This window comes from Echinops telfairi, unplaced genomic scaffold (assembly GCF_000313985.2).
Source record: "Echinops telfairi isolate 266 unplaced genomic scaffold, ASM31398v2 ScPeMD7_3533;HRSCAF=4204_0, whole genome shotgun sequence".
Taxonomy (NCBI): Eukaryota; Metazoa; Chordata; class Mammalia; order Afrosoricida; family Tenrecidae; genus Echinops; species Echinops telfairi.
In genome coordinates, this window is record NW_022107431.1 from 15,962,374 (window position 1) to 15,980,276 (window position 17,903).

Sequence of the window (17,903 nt, forward strand, 5' to 3'; positions counted from 1 at the left end):
CGAAGTGGCGAGGGTTCACTGTACTTTCAATATTCTCCACTAGCACCATAACTCAAATGCATTGAGCCTTCTTTGGTCTTGCTTATGCAATGTGCAGCTTGCATATGCACACAAGGCAATTGAAAATACCATGGCATGGGTCAGGCACCCCTTAGGCCTCAAAGTGACATCCTGCTTCTTCTCATTTAGAGTCATGCCTCATTAGCAAATGAAGGTCCGGAGACGTTATTCCCCTGGGCTTACTCCATCCACAACATGATGGTCGACTCTACTTTGAGAAGTTCACTCTTATTCATTCATATTTTGTGTGTTTTCTGACGCAAAGGACTCATCTTCTGGCACTGTATCTAATAATACTCTGCTAATATCCATGAGCTTTTCAATATCTGACTGCGTTTTGATACTCTCCGTGAGGTTTTCAGCGGTTATTTCCTCTGGAGCACATAGCCTATTATTTCTTTGCCATCTGCTGTTAGTCTGGAGGCACGGCTGAAACCTGTTCATTTTGAGTCACCCGGGTAGTATTTGCAAACAACAGTGACCTAGCTCCCAGCATCACAGCAGCACACAAACTACCACAGTCTGACCAACTGACCAGTGGTGGCCTTTTAACAACTCTCCATCAAAGAAAGCCCCAAATGTAGTTACTCATTTGAGAGTCTGATGTGAGGCTGGTTTCCACTTCTGTGTTTGCAGACATTTATTTTGAGAAAATGCATCAATGGAACATTTTCAAGGGCAAACCTTTCAACTCACTGGCCTGCCTATGTAGTTCAGCCATTCCCTCTCCCACCCCCAGCTGCCTGTCTTGTTTCACACTTGCTTGCTATCATCCTTCTCCATTCATCCATTCCCCATCATGGAGCTATCACCCCCCGTCTTGATACCTGGGAACCAGAGAAGACTGGAATCTGACCCTCAAAGAATTCCTTGTCTGAGTCTGGGAGCTGGGCTGCAGAAGACAGTAGGACCAGATGTAGACCCCAAATCTTCCTGCCCTTGACTTTCGTAGGCTCTGTTATCAGTGAAGCAGGAAAAGGAGATCCAGATGAAGATGTTAGTGACCAGAGGGGAGTGCGCCCTTCAGAACACCTCTCCAGAGGGCAGCCCTGCCATCCAGCAGCAACTGCAGAGCGTGAAGGAGATGTGGGCTTCTCTGCTGTCGTCCGGGATTCGCTGTAAAAGGTAAATATAGCTGCTGCCCAGCACCGAGAAGGCCTCTCTGCAAAGCTGCTGGAGGTCTCTGTAACAGAACCCTCTCGGGTCTTCCTTTCTTACCCCCAGGTGGTTTTCATGTTAACACGAAGCCCAGCGCTTATGTAACTAAAACCACACGTCTCCTTGGTTGCTGTCATTCATCACTCAAAACGTCAAAGATCACTCAATGTTTCATCACATAATGATGGATGAGTTTAAAAGCAATTGATGAGTTTAAAAGCAGCTGGCCTGGGATGAGGGCAGTGGTGGTCCTGGGGTGGAATTCCTACTTTCAACATGGGAGAGCTTCATGCTGGCCCCACGCCTTTGTCCAGAGAGCCTTGTAGACTAAGATAGATGAGGACAAAAGGCTTAGCATTCTACCTTTGAAAAATTAGCCAATGAAAACCCTGCAGGGAATCTCAGCATGACCTTGACTCTACTGTTCATGGGGCTGAGGCGAAGGCATCTGACAGAGACTCTCGCTTTATTTGGAAGACCATGCCTGGGAACACCAGTGGGAGGTGGGAAAGCATGGTGAACAAGGGAGGACAGCAGATCAAGGCAGGAGGTCCCAGCCAGCCAGCCCAGGATCCCTGATGGTTGGATGGTGAAGCCTGAAAGATCAGCAGTTCAAACCCACCAGTAGTTCTGGGAAAGGAAGACTTGGTCATCTGGTTCATGAAGATTACAACCCATGAAACCCAAGGGCACAGTTGTACCCTGTCCTGTCTGGCCGCTGTTCATGAAATTGATTCCAGGGCTCACGGCAGCACTGGGCACTGGAGTTGGATATAACTGGGAATGCTGGGTGCCTGGGTAGAACAGGTTTCTTCCCAGGAGTGACTCACCCAAGGGGGAGGAGGTTCATATATGTGTAAACAAAGGCCCAGCGCTCCCAGAGCTATGAGGGCCACTCTCTGGGGTGGTAATTCCCTGGACACTTCATGTTTACCTCCTCCACACATCAACTGGGCACCTAGGGCCAGAGAACACCATCAGACCAAATCTGGGAACGGACAGTTCGGGAAACCCAGTTGACAGTATTCTGGAATAGGATCATATAAGGCAGTATATCACAGGGTGTCTTGTGATGCCTCCTACAAAGGACACACAGCAGGGTCACGCAGTTAGATGCTGTGTTACTCAGGGTGGACTAGAGAAACAAATCTAGAGAGATGCTTCTCCCTGGGGGATGGACAAAAGTGGGTGAAGGGAGACATCAGACAGTGTAAGATATGACAAAATAATAATAATTTATAAATTATCAAGGGTTCATGAGAGAGGGGGTAGCAGGGAGGGAGGGGGAAAATGAGGAGCTGATATCAAGGGCTCAAGTAGAAAGCAAGTGTATTGAGAATGATGATGGCAACAAATGTACAAATGTGCTTGACACAATGGATGGATGGATGGATTGTGATAAGAATTGTATGAGCCCCCAATAAAATTATTTTAAAAAAGAAAAAGAAAGAGCTTTATATAAAAGTGCAATTATATATTAAGAAAACATCCCAGCCCAGTCCAGATCAAGTCCATAAGTCCAATATTAGCCCATATGTCTGATACCAGCTCGTAAATTCCTCTTCAGACTCATGCAACACATGCAATGATGCTGAATGCAGGCAAATCACAGGCCAGTGGGTGGAAAGTCTTGTGGATCCAGTGGAAGCATCCCAGGGCTGGTGTGGGTCTCCACGTGGTTTCTGGCTGCCATCAGCATAAGTCCATGTGGCTTATCAACAGGAATGGCCCACAGGTAGACAAAGAAGAGAGAGTATCAAAGCAGAGAGCCTGTGTGTATGACCTCTAGTGGGTTATTTATCCCCGTGGTGCCTAGACTCCACCCTTTCACAAGTTGACATCAGATTATGTAACTACCACAGACACAGTGGTAAGCAGCATTCAACATGTAACACGCACATTGAGAGAGCCACAAACCAACTTTCCTGTTGATTCCGATTTGTGGTGGCCCTTGATGTATCAGAGTGGAGCTCTGTCCTGTAGTGTTCACTATGGCTGGCTTTTGAGAAGTGGATCTCCAGGCCTGCCTTCTGCAGTGCCTCTGGGAGGACTCAAACCACCAACCTTTGGGTATGCAGGGGACTTCATTTACGATTTGCACTACCTAAGGGTTTCATAGATGAAGGAAGAGAAGTACTTAATTTTTCAATAAACTACCAGGTTTTTATATTTAGACTAACTCAAAAAAAATATGTTTGTTTTCCATTGTGAGTTTCTAAGTTGTACATCTCATACAAGAGAGTTACTATGCTTGTTATTCTTCCTTGGGTCTTTCTCCCTTGGTCTAGTAAGTTCTTCCTTTCCCTCCTGGGGAAAGGAGGGAACCTGGGGGATCTTTAACTCCTGGGTCTCTTCCTATGGAGGGAATGGCTCCAGAAAAGGTTCTCACAGGGAATGCCTTATGTCATCCTCAAGCCTCTCACAGTCACTAGAAGGACGGACTGACCTGGTGACCAGTTCTCGGTCTGGTCTTTGTTGACTTGGACATAACTGCCCCTTGTCTTCCATAGTTGTCCTTACCAAAGAGCCAGAGCTCTGGTGGCTGGGTCTCCTCGCCGGAGGACAGGACAGGCACTGTGTTATGGGCTGAACTTCTGAGCTTGCTCAGTACCAATAATTGTCCTTCACATCCCTTCCAGTCAACTCGAAGGAGCCCTTTCTAAGTGGACAAACTACCAGGATGACGTCCGACAGTTTTCCAGTTGGATGGATGGTGTGGAAGCCAGCATCAGTGGGTCTGAGCGGCAGTGTGCGGAGCTGGGGGAGAAAACAGCTGCTCTGGGAAAAGCCAAGGTGAGAGCCTGATTTCACGCCCCGCTTAGAAATGGTTCTACCGCCCCATGCCAGATGGCACAGAGTCATTGGATGAATGTCACGTTTTCAGTGGCTGGCTATGGATGAGCAAGTAGATGGCCAGATCCTGCTTCTGTGGTACCTCGCGGAGAACCTGAATCTCCAGCCTTTCAGTTAGCAATCAAGTAGGGAAACATTGCAGACTCCTCAGGAACTCTTTGTGGATGCCAGAGCAGTAACTACACTAAGGTGACCAGATTTTAACATTGGTAAAGCGGGACAAAAGCGGGGCACGATTGATAAAGCTCATATCCTGGTGAAATAGCCACATGGCAGCCAAAAACCGTATACTCTAGCTTGTCGTGCATTCTTTGCAAAAATTGGGGCTTTTTAAAAATGCCTTGGGACGCGGGAAAAATGGTTAAAAATCAGAACTGTCCCACCAAAAGCGGGATGTCTGGTCACTTTAAACTACACCCAGCCCCACTGTCAGCTAACCAGTCTGGATTCATAGACCCTATCTTGTGTTTCTTAGGCTAAAAACCTTTACTGGCATCGAGAGCCTCATATTTCTATGGAGCAGCGAGTGGGTTCGAGCTACCAACTTGTGCCATGCTCAGAACCCACTATGCCACCAGGACTACACGAATGCCCTCGCGTGTATATTGCTGCTGTTAGTCAGTTCTGACTCATAGGAACCCGACTACGTGCAACAGAACGAAAACATCGCTCGGTGCCATCATCACAATTGTGCTTATGCGCGAGCCCTTCATTGCAGCCCCTGTGTGCATCCACTTCACCAGGGCCTTCCTCTGTTTCACGGCCTCTCTGCGTGACCAAGCATGGTGTTTTACTTAGATTCTAGGACGCTCCTTATAAGTGTATCTCCTTTTGCACTATACTTTCTAATGGCTTCTTAAACCAGTCTTTGGCTTGTGGGTATTCTATTCAGTGAATAAAAACTTCCCTTCCAGTCAAAATCAAGTCGACCCAGGTTTCGTGATAACCGGCCACATGGAGTTTGGCATCTTGTAGTAGATGTCAGCATCTTCTGCCTGCTCATCCAGGAATTAGTCTCCTCATCACAGCCACGGGTATTCCGTTTTCATGTAATTTTCCTGGTGTTCATGATGTTAGTGAAATTGCACATGTGTTTTTTAGAAATAAATGATCAAAACCAGACAATAATAATAAATCATAATCCTTGTCAAGGTATGACCCTAAGTCTCCTTCTTACCGACAGCAGCGCTGGGACATTTGTTTACTCCACATCTGGTTTGGCAAGTGTTTGCTAGACCAAGTCAGGAAGTAGTCTTTCCCGTCTCAACCTTATTGTCTTCTAAGCAGCCCCATAACCTGCTTCTGTTCCCAAACTTTAAACCTCGTATATTTTCATCGTCAGCCAATTTGGGGCGCCTCCAGTTTATATCCTGAATTGGAAACCCCATTATCTCTAGCTCCCTTTTTCTCAACACTTCTTAGCTCACACAGGAAGCCTTGCTGATTTTATCTCAGAACACTGAATTAATACTGTGCATAAGCCTCCTGAGGACACCCTGGGTCTCTTGGCTCCACCCACTGTGCTCATCAAAGACAGGCTCTCCTCACCACCCAGCTGAAGGGCTCCTGTCAGCTTCCCATCACCCAGCTCTGCTTTGCTCCTTTCTCTCCCCACCTCCTTCCGCCCTATCTCCAGCCTTATGGGAGCTCACCGCCTGCAGGAGCCATGTCTTTATTATGCCATGCCTTTGTGGGATCTCTTTCTTTTTCCCAGAATGCCCTCGCTCTGCCTCTGCACCTGGCCCATGAAGGACACATAAGTACATACACTCACATGTATATATATCATATATATACATATGTATGTACATAAACAGGCATTAGATGGTTATCTGGCACTATAGAGACTCACGGTCATCAAGCCTAAGACAGAATAGAACTGATTCTGTGGGTTTCTGAGGATATTCATTTTTATGGGAGCAGAAAGCCTCATCTTGCTCCCATGGAGTGGCTGGTGGATTTGAACTGCTAACCTTGTAGTTATCTCACTCTCTCTCTACACACACACACACACACACACACACACACACGGGCCTTTAAAAGTTTGTGGGAAAGTTCCATTGTCTTTTTAAAATTATTAATTGGGATTAATACATGTCAAATCATCCCATAGTTCAAGAATCTCCAGCAGAATGGTATATTTGCTACCACAGTCAATTTCTAAACATTTTTTTATGTGGTCCCCATTGATGTCATCATTCTGCTACCCTCTCTGTGTCCCCCTCCTCCAGCCTCCTTAATCCACTTGCTGACTGTAGGTTCATCAATCCTGATTTTCATACCCCCAAAATGAAACAAACAAACAACAATATCTCAACTTCAAGAAGGTGCCCCCCAATGACAGGACACTCCTGCGATACCCCTTAAAATGTACAATCGAAAACCAAATGAAGCAATACAACCTCCTCAAATACATAAGATTTTGGAAACCAGATCAGGTCCAGCATGCCTCCTAGGGGAATCTGCTGACACGTTTTAACTGTTCAAGTCAGGCTTCTGCCTTTGACCTCTATCCTCAGCTCACTAATGCCCTTTGTTTGCTGACCACTTTCCTCCTGTCCCTCAACTGTGGATGGAGGGAGTTCGCCGGAGGTTTATTGCCTGTATTGTTCCACCAGTGCATCTTGGGCTCCCACTGTCATCCAGTGCCTTCTGCAAACCAGGCTCTCAGACTTTAGGCTCTGGATGATATGCTTCACAATCCTTCGTTGACTGATGATGGTGTGTTCCTTCCATGCGGACTTAGTTGACATTTCACTTAGATAACTGCTTGTTTGGAGACAAGCCTTAAGATCCCTGGCACTATTTTATCTACTAGCCAAGCACTGTCTGTTTTTTCACCACATTTCTTGTAGCACTCCTCCCCTCCGCGTCCCCTCCCTGGAGGCTGGTATTGAGCAGGGTCTGGATGTCAGCACTAATTGTTCTTAAGTTGGAGCTGGGACTTAGGGTGAGACCAAAAACCATTTCTGGATCTATGCTTGTTTGCGTGGTCTTTCAGTTTATTTTCACTTGGGAATTAACCCAAATGTCACAATGTCATGACACTGAATCGTGCAATCTCATCAAGCAGAATTGTACCATTGCTTCCATAATCTGTTCCCAAACATCCCATTTCTTCCTAGATATCTTGACACTGTCTCCCTTTTATCGCTCCATTTTACCCCACCCTCCACCCCCCATCCAAGACCCTGCAACCTCCTTGTTCTACTTGCTATCCCTATAGGTTCAACGATCCTGGGTTTCATTTGCCGAAAACCAGGTAACAAAGATTCAAGAAGGCTACCCACAATGACAAAATACAATATAGGGGGAGAAAAAAACCCTGGGTTTCATTTACTGAAAAACAGAAAAACTTATTTTGCATCTTTAAGAGGGTAGTCCTCGGCTCCCTAGCACCTCTGAGATATGCCCTGGTTCCATTTTCCACAAACTTTAAATCCCCTTCATATATATACTAATATAATCTACGCTATAACAGATAATCTATATGAATATAGATTAACACTGGTTGTAGTTAAACTGTCTTACATTGACCGGGATTGTTGATATGATGGTGCACATACTAACTCCTTTATTCATTTATTGTAATGTCTTCTAGTTGTTAAATGAAGAAGTGCTGAGTCACAGCAGCTTGCTGGAGACCATTGAAGTCAAAAGGGCTGGCATGACAGAGCATTACGTCACCCAGCTGGAACTGCAGGACCTGCAGGAGCGGTACCGAGCGGTCCAAGAGAGGGCTAAGGTAGCGTTGCCCAGGCTCTGCCTTGGTTTCATGTCTTGATTGAAAGACACAGTTCCCTTGCAGAAGGCCAGGCAGGTGAAACTAGATAGACGACATGAAGCAACAGGGATGCCTGTTAAGACTTAAAAGGTGCCACGGACAGAACCTACAAGTAGTGTATGCAAGGTACTAAAGTCAAGTCATTCTCTATTAGAAGTCCCCATACTTTCACCCAATGGAGAACAAAGGTGGACCGTTTCATAAGGAAATCTCACGATGGACTTCCTGTGTCTGAGGGACCTACCTCAGACCTGGAATTCGTATTCTTCAGACTTCCAAAAAGAAATCATTTGAAATCAATTGTTCAGCGCAAACCCAGATTTATGAAATGAGCTACCTCAAAAAAAACCTGCAGTGAACCCAAAAATTCATTGGAGGCACCCTCCTGGTTTCCACTTTCTTCCTCAGCAAAGGTGTTTGTATGAGAAGGGGAATGTAGTGTATTTGTTGGTATGCTCACGCTGCACGTCACAAGCTATCCAGAGATTGGGTCCACAAAATGACTCTTGACAACCCCTTATAGCCCTGAAATAGTATGTCTCTATATTTTTTGGATATGTATTTTGTAGATTCATTCTTCCAGGAAGCATGTCTTAGTCCAGTGATGTAGTAAAGATTCCTTCTGAGCCATTCAAAGGTAATTCTGAGAGCACATGGGCACTGTAGGTGTGAGCGTAGTCCTGCCTCACTCTCCTTACTTGCTAATTATAGGAAGCAGTCGCCAAGTCTGAAAAACGAGTTCGCCGGCATCAAGAGTATCAGCGAGAACTCCATGCATTTGAAGTGTGGCTGGGGCAGGAACAAGACAAACTTGCCCGATACTCAGTTCTTGAAGGCGATGCCCAGTCTCACGAGGCAACACTGCGTGATCTTCAGGTAAAATCTGTTTCATCCTAAACAGAGGAATTCTCCCTCTGAACATGGAATTACTATTGTAAGGGGAAGATGAATCTATAACAATTGCAGCCCTGGGGATGGTTGAGATCATGTGGTAGATAATTTAGAGCGAACGGGACTAGGGCTTAGAGAAAACAGTGGGCTAGCAAGGTGGCCCTTGAAGGAATGGCGACAAGTCTAATGTGTGTCGCTGGCTGAACACTCATGTAGTGCTCCCTGGCACATCTACTCCCATGTGGGATGCAATGTCAGGTGCCAATCAATTATAAGACTTCTCAAAGTCCGGCTGATGGCAGCAGCTTGGACCATCTGGCTTCAACCTTGCTGAAGATGCAGGTACAGTCTAGCAGGAGCAATACGGAGAGCTAGGAGACCTGTTGGTGCGTAGGCAAGCAGGGTGTGAATCGAGGAGGAATACCTGGTGGGGACCTGATGATAAGTATTTCCTCATTCTGCGTTTATGGAGTGCTTATTATAGTGCAAACTCTTTGATAGCTCGCTCAAGAAAAATCACTAAGATATTATTCCTGCCTGCCAGGAAGTCAGCTCGTGAGGAAGTCAGACTCATAGGGAGATCATTGGAAACAACAGGCTAAGGAGAGTAATAGACAAGGATCTTCTTAGGGCATCAGAGAGCATTCTTAATCTTCCCTAAGGAGGCAGGTAGGTGTTACAGTGTCCCAAGCAGGTGAAATAGTAGAGATGGAGAAAGATCAGTGAGAGAACTCCCTGCCTTACTGTGGGTAGGAATTCTCCCTTTTGGTTCCAGTTCGGACAAACTGTACCAACCAAGGTGTGAAAAACAGGAGCTGTCATTGATATCACTGATACCCAACCTCTCTGGTTGTTTGAGTTTGGACCCATGGATCTTGTCTGAGGAGGGGGCCAGGAAACCTCCTCCTCTCTGGGACCTGACCCGGCAACTTTAGGGAAGAGACAGCCTCTCAGACCCTGTTGCCTCTACAGAGTTGGTGTGAGGATGACATGAGATGATCTGCCCAGGAAGTAAATTTCTAGTAGGAATTAGAAGGGTCACAAGCTCATGTATGTATTTAAGGACCTCGTCTATTTGGTCTTAAAATAGTAGGAGAGGCTCGTCCACGAGGCTGAGCAGTTGTCATTTATTTTAGTAGCATTGACTTTGTTTTCCCCGAATGACCCCTCTCAGCACTTCCCTGCAGGCACTCTTGGCAGCGGACATCAAGCACTCCAGCCTTCTGTGGGGAGCCAGGAGGGTGGATTCCTGGTCATGAACAGATGTTTCTCTTGTTTGAGTTAGAAAAAAAACCTTCACTCACGCCAATATCCACGTGGCCCCAAGCTAACCAATCCCTGGTTTCGCCAAGTCTCATGTCTCTCATGTTCTGATTTTAATTCACCACAATGCCAGACTGAGCAGAAGGTGGGTGTCAGCTGCAGAAGAAAGGTGTTGGGAGACTTGAGATGTTCCAGCCACACGAGAGACCATCTCCAAGGTCCAGGAGTCCCACAGAGGCCAGAGGAGGGGCTAGTTTCCCAACTGGCTCCCTGTCACCCACAGGCTTAATCCGGGTGATGGAACAAAGTTTTATAAATTCTGGACCATGTTCTTTCTTCCCAGTGAAATGTAGGATGTGCAAGAATTTGTCTAACACCGTGATGATTTGTGTAATACATAAAATTGTTTATAAAATACAGAAAGGATGTTGTATTGGGCAGGTTCATAAACTAGGATAGAGGTTAGTCAGCAGGTTAAACCCATAGGTCAAGAACAGCCCCAAGACCTGTTTTATTGCAACCCGGTCAGACCCAGTCCTTTCTGACTTGCTTGTGGCTCCTTCCGTGCTATAATGAAGAAGTGATTTGCTGCAACAGAGCCCAAATGGCCCATGAAGCCACAAGGAACTTTGGAATAAAGTTTCTATGGGTGTGACCATACGGATTAAGATTTCTGATTAAAAGTTTTGCCATCGACAAGAGAGCTTCAAAACACTGGTGGGTAAATTCCATTATCTTTTCATTCCGATTTTTTCCCCACCAACTTTTTGAAACTGCATTGTGTATTAATCCTCTATTCCCATTCCCGTTCCACATTCCTGTTATACCAGCCCTGGTATCAGGATCACAGAAATGATCACATGTCAGCTGTATCAATGGTTTTTCATTCAACAGATTGGTGCTTTTAAAAGTTCCTGATAGGATGGGTATTAGTTTCAGATAATCAGATCAAATGAGAGTTTTTGCTTACTTGTTTGTTTGCCTTAGAAACTCACATACTGCCTTGCGTTTGCTTGAGACTTGGTTCATCATGTACCCGGAGGGCGCATGCTCAGGCTCTGTGTTCTGGTGGAAGGAGTATCTTTTCCTCTGGAGGGGTTGGTTGGCCGACACAATGACTGCAAGCCTGCCCCGGTGCCGGCACCTCCCAGCTGTGTGCCCTGTGAGCTTCAGGGCCAGTGTTTCACGGCCATCATTGTCCCTCAAGAACAGCTTTGGTGAAAAGGCCCTCCATAGCATATGGAGTGTTAGTGGCTCCTTTCTCAGCCACAAGTATAGCCCTGAGTACATCACCATCCGTGTGCGAGAAGCCTTAGACTCTTTGAGCGGGGTATAAGGCTTTTACATGTGATGGCATAGTCATTACGCGTTGGGCTGCTGACCTCAAGTTCAGCAGTTCAAAACCATCAGCTGATCTGCAGGAGAAAGATGAGACTTTCTACCCCTGTGTAGAGTTACAGTCTCAGAAACCCACAGTGGTTGTTGTACTCTGTCCTCTACATTTGCTGTGAGTCAGAACCAACCCAATGGCGAGGTGTTGAGTTGACTCAAATGCTGTTCTTCCACCCCATAGCCCTTTAATCCTAACTCTTTCAGCTCGTCTCTGGAAAAAGTCCGGTTGCAAAAATTGACTTCTAAGATGACTGAGGAAATATTGGGGTGTGTCTGTTAATCATTCAAACTGGAAGGATTTCAGCATTTCTCTCCTGACCCAGGAATAATATCCAGGGTTCGGCCCAGGGTGAGAATAGAAGATGCAATGCTAGGCTTGCTGATGGGCCGGTTGAGCCGGAACCGCTGGCTTGGGCGAGACATGATCACCTGGTAGGTGTACAATATGAATGAGGAGCGCCACGCTGCCTTTCCCCCCCACAGGAGCTGCAGGTGCGCTGCGCTGAGGGCCAGGCGCTGCTGAATGCCGGGCTGCACACCAGGGAGGAAGTGATCCCCTTCGGCATCCCCCAAACTGAGGACCGGGCCCTGGAGTCCCTCCGCCAGGACTGGCAGGCTTACCAGCAGAGGCTCTCGGAGACCCGCACTCACTTCAACAACGCTGTGAACAAACTGAGACTCATGGAGCAGAAGTTGCAGCAAGTCGATGACTGGCTGAAAGCCACGGAGAAGGAAGTGAGTGTGAGGCCCAGAGGTCAGTCTTCCCGAGCCACCAAGGAGCTCCAGTTACACCAGATGAAGGTACGGCTCAGGGAAAGGTCTTATCTTCGTCCACAGCAGTCACCTTGCATTGTTTGTTTCACTGAAATATTTAGGGGCTTTGTGCCCAAGGTTTAGATTTTGCAAACTCTCCTCTTTCATGCCTAGAAATGTAAAAAAAATGAGAGTAAAGCGTCCCTATTACAGAAATGGTTGCCTAGAGTCCTGAGTGAGTCTTTAATAGAATATAGTGCAGTAGAATTATTTTCCATTTTCTTCCTTGCTTTTTAGAGATAGATGGATGTTCCTGATATGAAATTCCTCTAGTATGTGAATTTTCTGATCTGATCTCGTATGTTGGAACAGTACATGATAATTCATTTTATTGCCATTTTACTTAATTTCATTGCCATGGGAGTTCCATTTTGTCGTTCAACTATTTTAAGACTAAATAATATGTATATAAAAAGATTCAAGTATAACAGAAGGTTTAAAAATACATGCCACTTTGGGTTTTTGTTTTTAATGTTTGAATTGACGTGTAATATATATGTAAATATATTGGTGCATATGTATATAAATATGTGTATAAAATACTCAGAACATTAGCGTACAAGTTTTGTCATGTTGTTGTGATACAATTTCTATAAAGCTGCAGAGGATACATTTTGAATCTGCCTCTCAATATAGACCTACACTAAAAGAAGATAGTAATATATGTGTATAAACATTATGGACGCGCACATGCATACGCACATATATAGCCATATATTTGTCTTATGCAGTCAGTGAGTGATACAAAAGGCTAACTCGCTCAGATGTGAACTGAAAGGCTGGTGATTCATATTCACCTCAAGGTGCCTATGAAGAAAGGCCTGGTGATCCACTTCTAAATCATCAGCCCTGGCAAGCCCTGTGGAGACCAGCTGTACTCTCATTCACTTGGGCTTTCTGTGCTTCGGACTTGGCCACGTGGTTGGTCGGTTAGGGTTCTTCCAGAATGCCTCAGATGGACTCTTTGCCCACTTCCCCCTTTCCTGCATTTCAGAAGTGGCATGAGGAAATCGCAGCACACAGGGACGAGGTGGAGGAGGTGGGGGCTGGAGCTCAGGAGATCCTGGATGAGAGCCATGTGAGCAGCCGGCTGGGCTGCCAGGCCACCCAGCTGACTTCCAGATACCAGGCTCTGCTGCTTCATGTGCTGGTGAGTGGCCAGCAAGCATCATCCGCCAGGCACCCGGCTCACCAACTTCTGTCACAGATCAGTTTGTATCAGTGGGGACGCGGGCTCTTTCACACATGGCTCTCGTTTGTTCCTTCCTTTAAGAACCAAATCAAATTCCTGGAGGAAGTGATTCAGAGCCTAGAAGAATCCGAGTCATCCCTGAGTTGCTATGCGGACTGGTACAGCGCTACCCAGAAAAACTTCAAGAATGCAGCTACGAAAATCGATAAAGTAGACAAAGCCTTGATGGGGAAGAAAATGAAGATGCTGGAGGTAGGATGTGGTCTTCAGACGTACCCCTCAACCTTCCTTCTTCTTCAGGCTCCAGCACTCTCCTGAACACATGTTCACTCCCCACGCCCCTAAGCATTTCACCCCAGATACTGGCTTAGAGGCCTTTGATGGCCAAAGACAGCTTCAATTTGCTTGTGAAGTCGTGTAGTCTGGAGTAACTTCAGGGTGCACACTCATGGCATTTTTAAACAAATTAAGAGTTTAAGGGAGAAAAAGAAATCTCTCTCTCTGTCCAGGATGGGAGAAGCATCAGGTTTCTTTTAAATCTTTGACTTGGCTACTAGTGTGTGGATCAAGACTTTTAAAACTTATATTCCCAAACTGGGCCCACTGCTCAGGAGTGGATTCCAGCGCATGACGATCCCATGTGTTTCAGATCTTTAGTCTGTTTCTAGCTTCTTTTCTCCTTCAAAGGAATAAATCAAAGTCCGTAAGGCATTCCCGGCTATGGTCTTTCTAGCTTCAAATAACATAAAGGAAAAAGGATTCCTGATTCTGTTGGTGGTGGTGCTTAGGGGCCAACGAGTCCGTTCCCCTAGCTGGCCTGTGAAGAGTCCATAGCTGGCCTGTGAAAAGCACAGAAGGAAACACTGCCCAGTCCTGCACCGGCCTCACACAGGCTCTGATGTTGGAGGCGACCAGTGCACCCACTGTGTCCATCCATCTTGTCCAGGCTCTTTCTCTTCTTGCTGCTCTTTCACTTTACCCAGCGTCATGTCCTTGTCCAAGAGCTGGTCTCTCCCGACAACTGCACAAAGTACACGAGACAAAGTCTCGCCACCCCTGCTTCTAAGGGGCATTTGGGCTGTACATCTTCTCCACGATGACAGATTTGCTTGTTCTTCTGGCAGTCCATGGTCCTGTCAATAGCCTTCGCCAGAACCACAATTCAAATGCATTGATTCTTCTTCGGTCTTCCTTCTTCGGTGTCCAATTCTCACTGGCATATGAGGTGATCGCCACGTATGTATGGACACAGCGCAGTGGACGGCTGCAACAATGGGCTCAAACACAGGAACAATTGTAAGGATGGGGCAGAACCAGGCAGTGTTTCCTTCTGTTGTGCAGATAGTCCCTATGAACAGGAACCAACTCACAGGGCCCTAATAACGACATCAACAAGATGAGGCAATTGAAAACACCAAAACTTTGGTCAAGCACACCTTAATCCTTAAAGTAACATCCTTGCTTTTCAACACTGTAAAGAGGTCCCGGGCAGCAGATTTACCCAACGCAATGCCCTTTGATCTCTTGACGCTGCTTTCATGAGTGTTGATTGTAGATCCAGGCAAGATGAAATCCCTGTCAATGTCAACCTTTTCTCCATTTATCATGGTGTTACCTATTGGTCCAGATGTGAGGATTTTTGTTTTCCCAACATTGAATTGCAATCCATACTGAAGGCTGCGATGTTCGATCTTTATTAGCAAGTGCTTCAAGTCCTCCTCACTTTCAAGAAGCAAGATTGATTCCTGATTTGGGCTAGGATAAATCTTGTTATAAACTGCAGACCCTTATTTTAAGGTACATTCTCTTGGTGAGTCTGGAGCTGAGACTTGAAACGCCTTTTCTGTAAGAAGAAAGAATGAAGTCTGACTCTATTTCCATGTGTTTCTTACTCACTCTCCTTCCCAGGTTTTGCTGAAGGACATGGAGAAAGGCCAGAGTCTGCTGAAATCAGCCCGGGAGAAGGCAGAGAGGGCTCTTCCATTCTTGGGGGACGGGGAGGCGGAAACCCTGAGGACAGAGACCCATGGTCATGTGGAGCAGTTGAAGGAACTGACCAGCACCGTCCGGAAAGAGCGCATGGCCCTGGAGAAAGGCATGCATTTAGCCAAGGAATTCTCGGATAAATACAAAGCACAGACTCAGTGGGCAGCAGAATACCAGGAAATCCTGCACACCCCGGAGGTGCCCAAGATGGAATTATACGAGAAAAAAGCTCAGTTATCCAAATACAAGGTAGTGTGTTCTTGCTTGTGGATGGGAGGGAGTGAACTCCATGGCGTGTGTCAGCAGAACTGCTCCTGGTAAAACACGTCGGCATGTCCGCTCTACATGACGTTTTCACAGGGGTGGATTGATTTGGTTCAAGATGTACTCTCTCAGAGTGATTGTTCCAGGATCGTGTTTGTCGGAATCTCAAAGCTTGTATCTATAGATGGAGGTCTTTTCAGAGCGTGTCATCTAGGCATATGTAAGCCTCACAACAAATCCTCTTGGCCTTCTTTCCGTTCTCCCTGGCCCACACAGAGACTTCTCTTCAACTTTCATACCCAAGGCCTATATAATGACCTATGATGAATTGAAAAAGAAATACTATCAACATAAGGACTGAAGTTCTAATGAACAAACTATAGCTAGATAACATAAATTAATTTTAGAATGACTGAACTGATCGCGACGTTTTAGACACACGATGTAAAAAAAACCCAAACCAACCAATTGCCATTGAATCAATTCCAATTCCAGTTGACCAGCGTGTGGCAGAGTAGAATTGTGCTCCATAGGCTTCTCAAAGGCTGATTTCTTCAGAAATCACCAGGCTTTTCTTCCAAGACACCTGTGGGAAGTCTCCAGCCTCCACCCTTGAGGTTAGCACCCGGGCATATTCCCCATCTGTCTCATCCAGGGATTCTGCACAGGACAGAGATACCGATCCTTTACCAGCTCACTTTTTTTTAAACAACCATCTAAGCTTATCTATGGAATGTTTTAGATTTGATCGGAATAATTAGGCAGTAGTCTAATAATTACAGTGTGCCTTATCCCAAAACGTCTTTCCTGTTGGAAGCTTTTGTGAGCACTTCCTCCGCCCAATGTGTCTATTCCTGTGGTTGGCTTTACTGCCAAGCTTAGCAGCTTGTTGTGGAAGGTGCCAGAGAAGAAACACAACCTGTTCTTTCCCCACCCCCACCCCCAAACGAAGTTCTTGATATTTACAAAGCCCTCTTAGAGTGCCATAGCAAGGTTGCAGTGGGAAGTTGGATCCAGCTTCCTGTCCAGCTCAAATTGTAATGAAACTTCAGAAACATCACATCAAAAGTTAGGAGGCTCATTCCCTTCCGTCCAGGTTGAGATTCCATCTCTCTGCTGCTAGAAATGAGGTGGGAGCCAGAAATACAAGTATGCTAAATGTGTTGTTGTTGTTGCTTGTCACCATGGAGTCCACTTCTCACGGCAACCTAAGTATAAAGAATGGAAGGTTGCCAGGCTCTGCACCGTCATGATCTCTGGACCATCTTCCAGTAGTAGACGGGACAATATATGCTGTGATCCATACAGTTTTCCTTGATAAAGATTCCAGGAAGACCCGGGTCTTTCTTACTAGTCTGTCTTCGTCTGGAAGCGCTGCTGAAACCTACCTACCCTAGAGAGGTGGTGATTGAAAATGTCGCTGATGTAGCTTCCAGCATCATAGCAACATGCCAGCTGCCACAGGTACATGATGGATGATAAATGGAGCCACCCAAATGCAATTCTCTCCCGTATTTCTCTTCCCACATCTGAAGAGGCCAATTGGCATGTCACTCTGATTCTGCAGGGGAAGAAGTGTTTTTCCCATGGTTTGATTGACACATCAGATACCAGCCTTCTTTGGGGTGGGCCAGCTCTTAGCTGTGTCCCTGGTCTTGAGCACCTGCATGAACTGGCTCTTTTTCTGTTCTTTTCTTTCTTAATTCAAGTCCCTCCAACAAATGGTGCTGTCGCATGAGCCCTCAGTGAAATCAGTGAGTGAGAAAGGAGAAGCTCTTTTGGAATTGGTGCAGGATGTGACGTTAAAAAACAAGCTTGAGAAGCTCCGAGCTGATTACCAGGCCCTCTGCCATGCAGTCAAGGTAAGGGGTGAGCTGAAGGTCTTTCTTCACCAAGGGGCCCTGAATCTTTTGGGTCGTTTTAAGGGCTGCCATTTTCACCATCTACCGGGATGGACAGTTTAAAAATTATTATTTATTATTATTTTTAATTGCATTAGCATATAATTCACACAATTCCATGGTTTTAATATGTTAAAAAAGAGTTGTGAACTCATCACCAGGATCAATTTTTAGAACATCTGTTTCTTTCTTGTACTCATCATTATCAGCTCCTTATTTCCCCCAACCTTCCCCTACCACAATCCTAGGGAACTGTCCACCCAGTTACTGTCCCTATAGATTTCCCTATCCCGGATTTTGTATACAAAGCAACAACAACAAAGCAAGAACAAACACAAACCCAGAA

The 17,903-nt window shown here is 46.0% G+C and overlaps 1 protein-coding gene across 1 annotated transcript in view; it reads left to right on the plus strand.

Moving 5' to 3' along the window:
• The window catches only part of SYNE1 (spectrin repeat containing nuclear envelope protein 1), a 326,773-nt gene that overhangs the window by 59,855 nt on the left and 249,015 nt on the right, over positions 1 to 17,903 (plus strand). Inside the window, exons 23-31 of the mRNA XM_045294717.1 lie at positions 1,013 to 1,185; positions 3,858 to 4,011; positions 7,673 to 7,816; positions 8,567 to 8,731; positions 11,885 to 12,202; positions 13,209 to 13,364; positions 13,488 to 13,658; positions 15,315 to 15,641; positions 17,366 to 17,518. Coding sequence (XP_045150652.1) covers positions 1,013 to 1,185; positions 3,858 to 4,011; positions 7,673 to 7,816; positions 8,567 to 8,731; positions 11,885 to 12,202; positions 13,209 to 13,364; positions 13,488 to 13,658; positions 15,315 to 15,641; positions 17,366 to 17,518 — 1,761 coding nt within the window. The remainder of the gene's footprint in view (positions 1 to 1,012; positions 1,186 to 3,857; positions 4,012 to 7,672; positions 7,817 to 8,566; positions 8,732 to 11,884; positions 12,203 to 13,208; positions 13,365 to 13,487; positions 13,659 to 15,314; positions 15,642 to 17,365; positions 17,519 to 17,903) is intronic.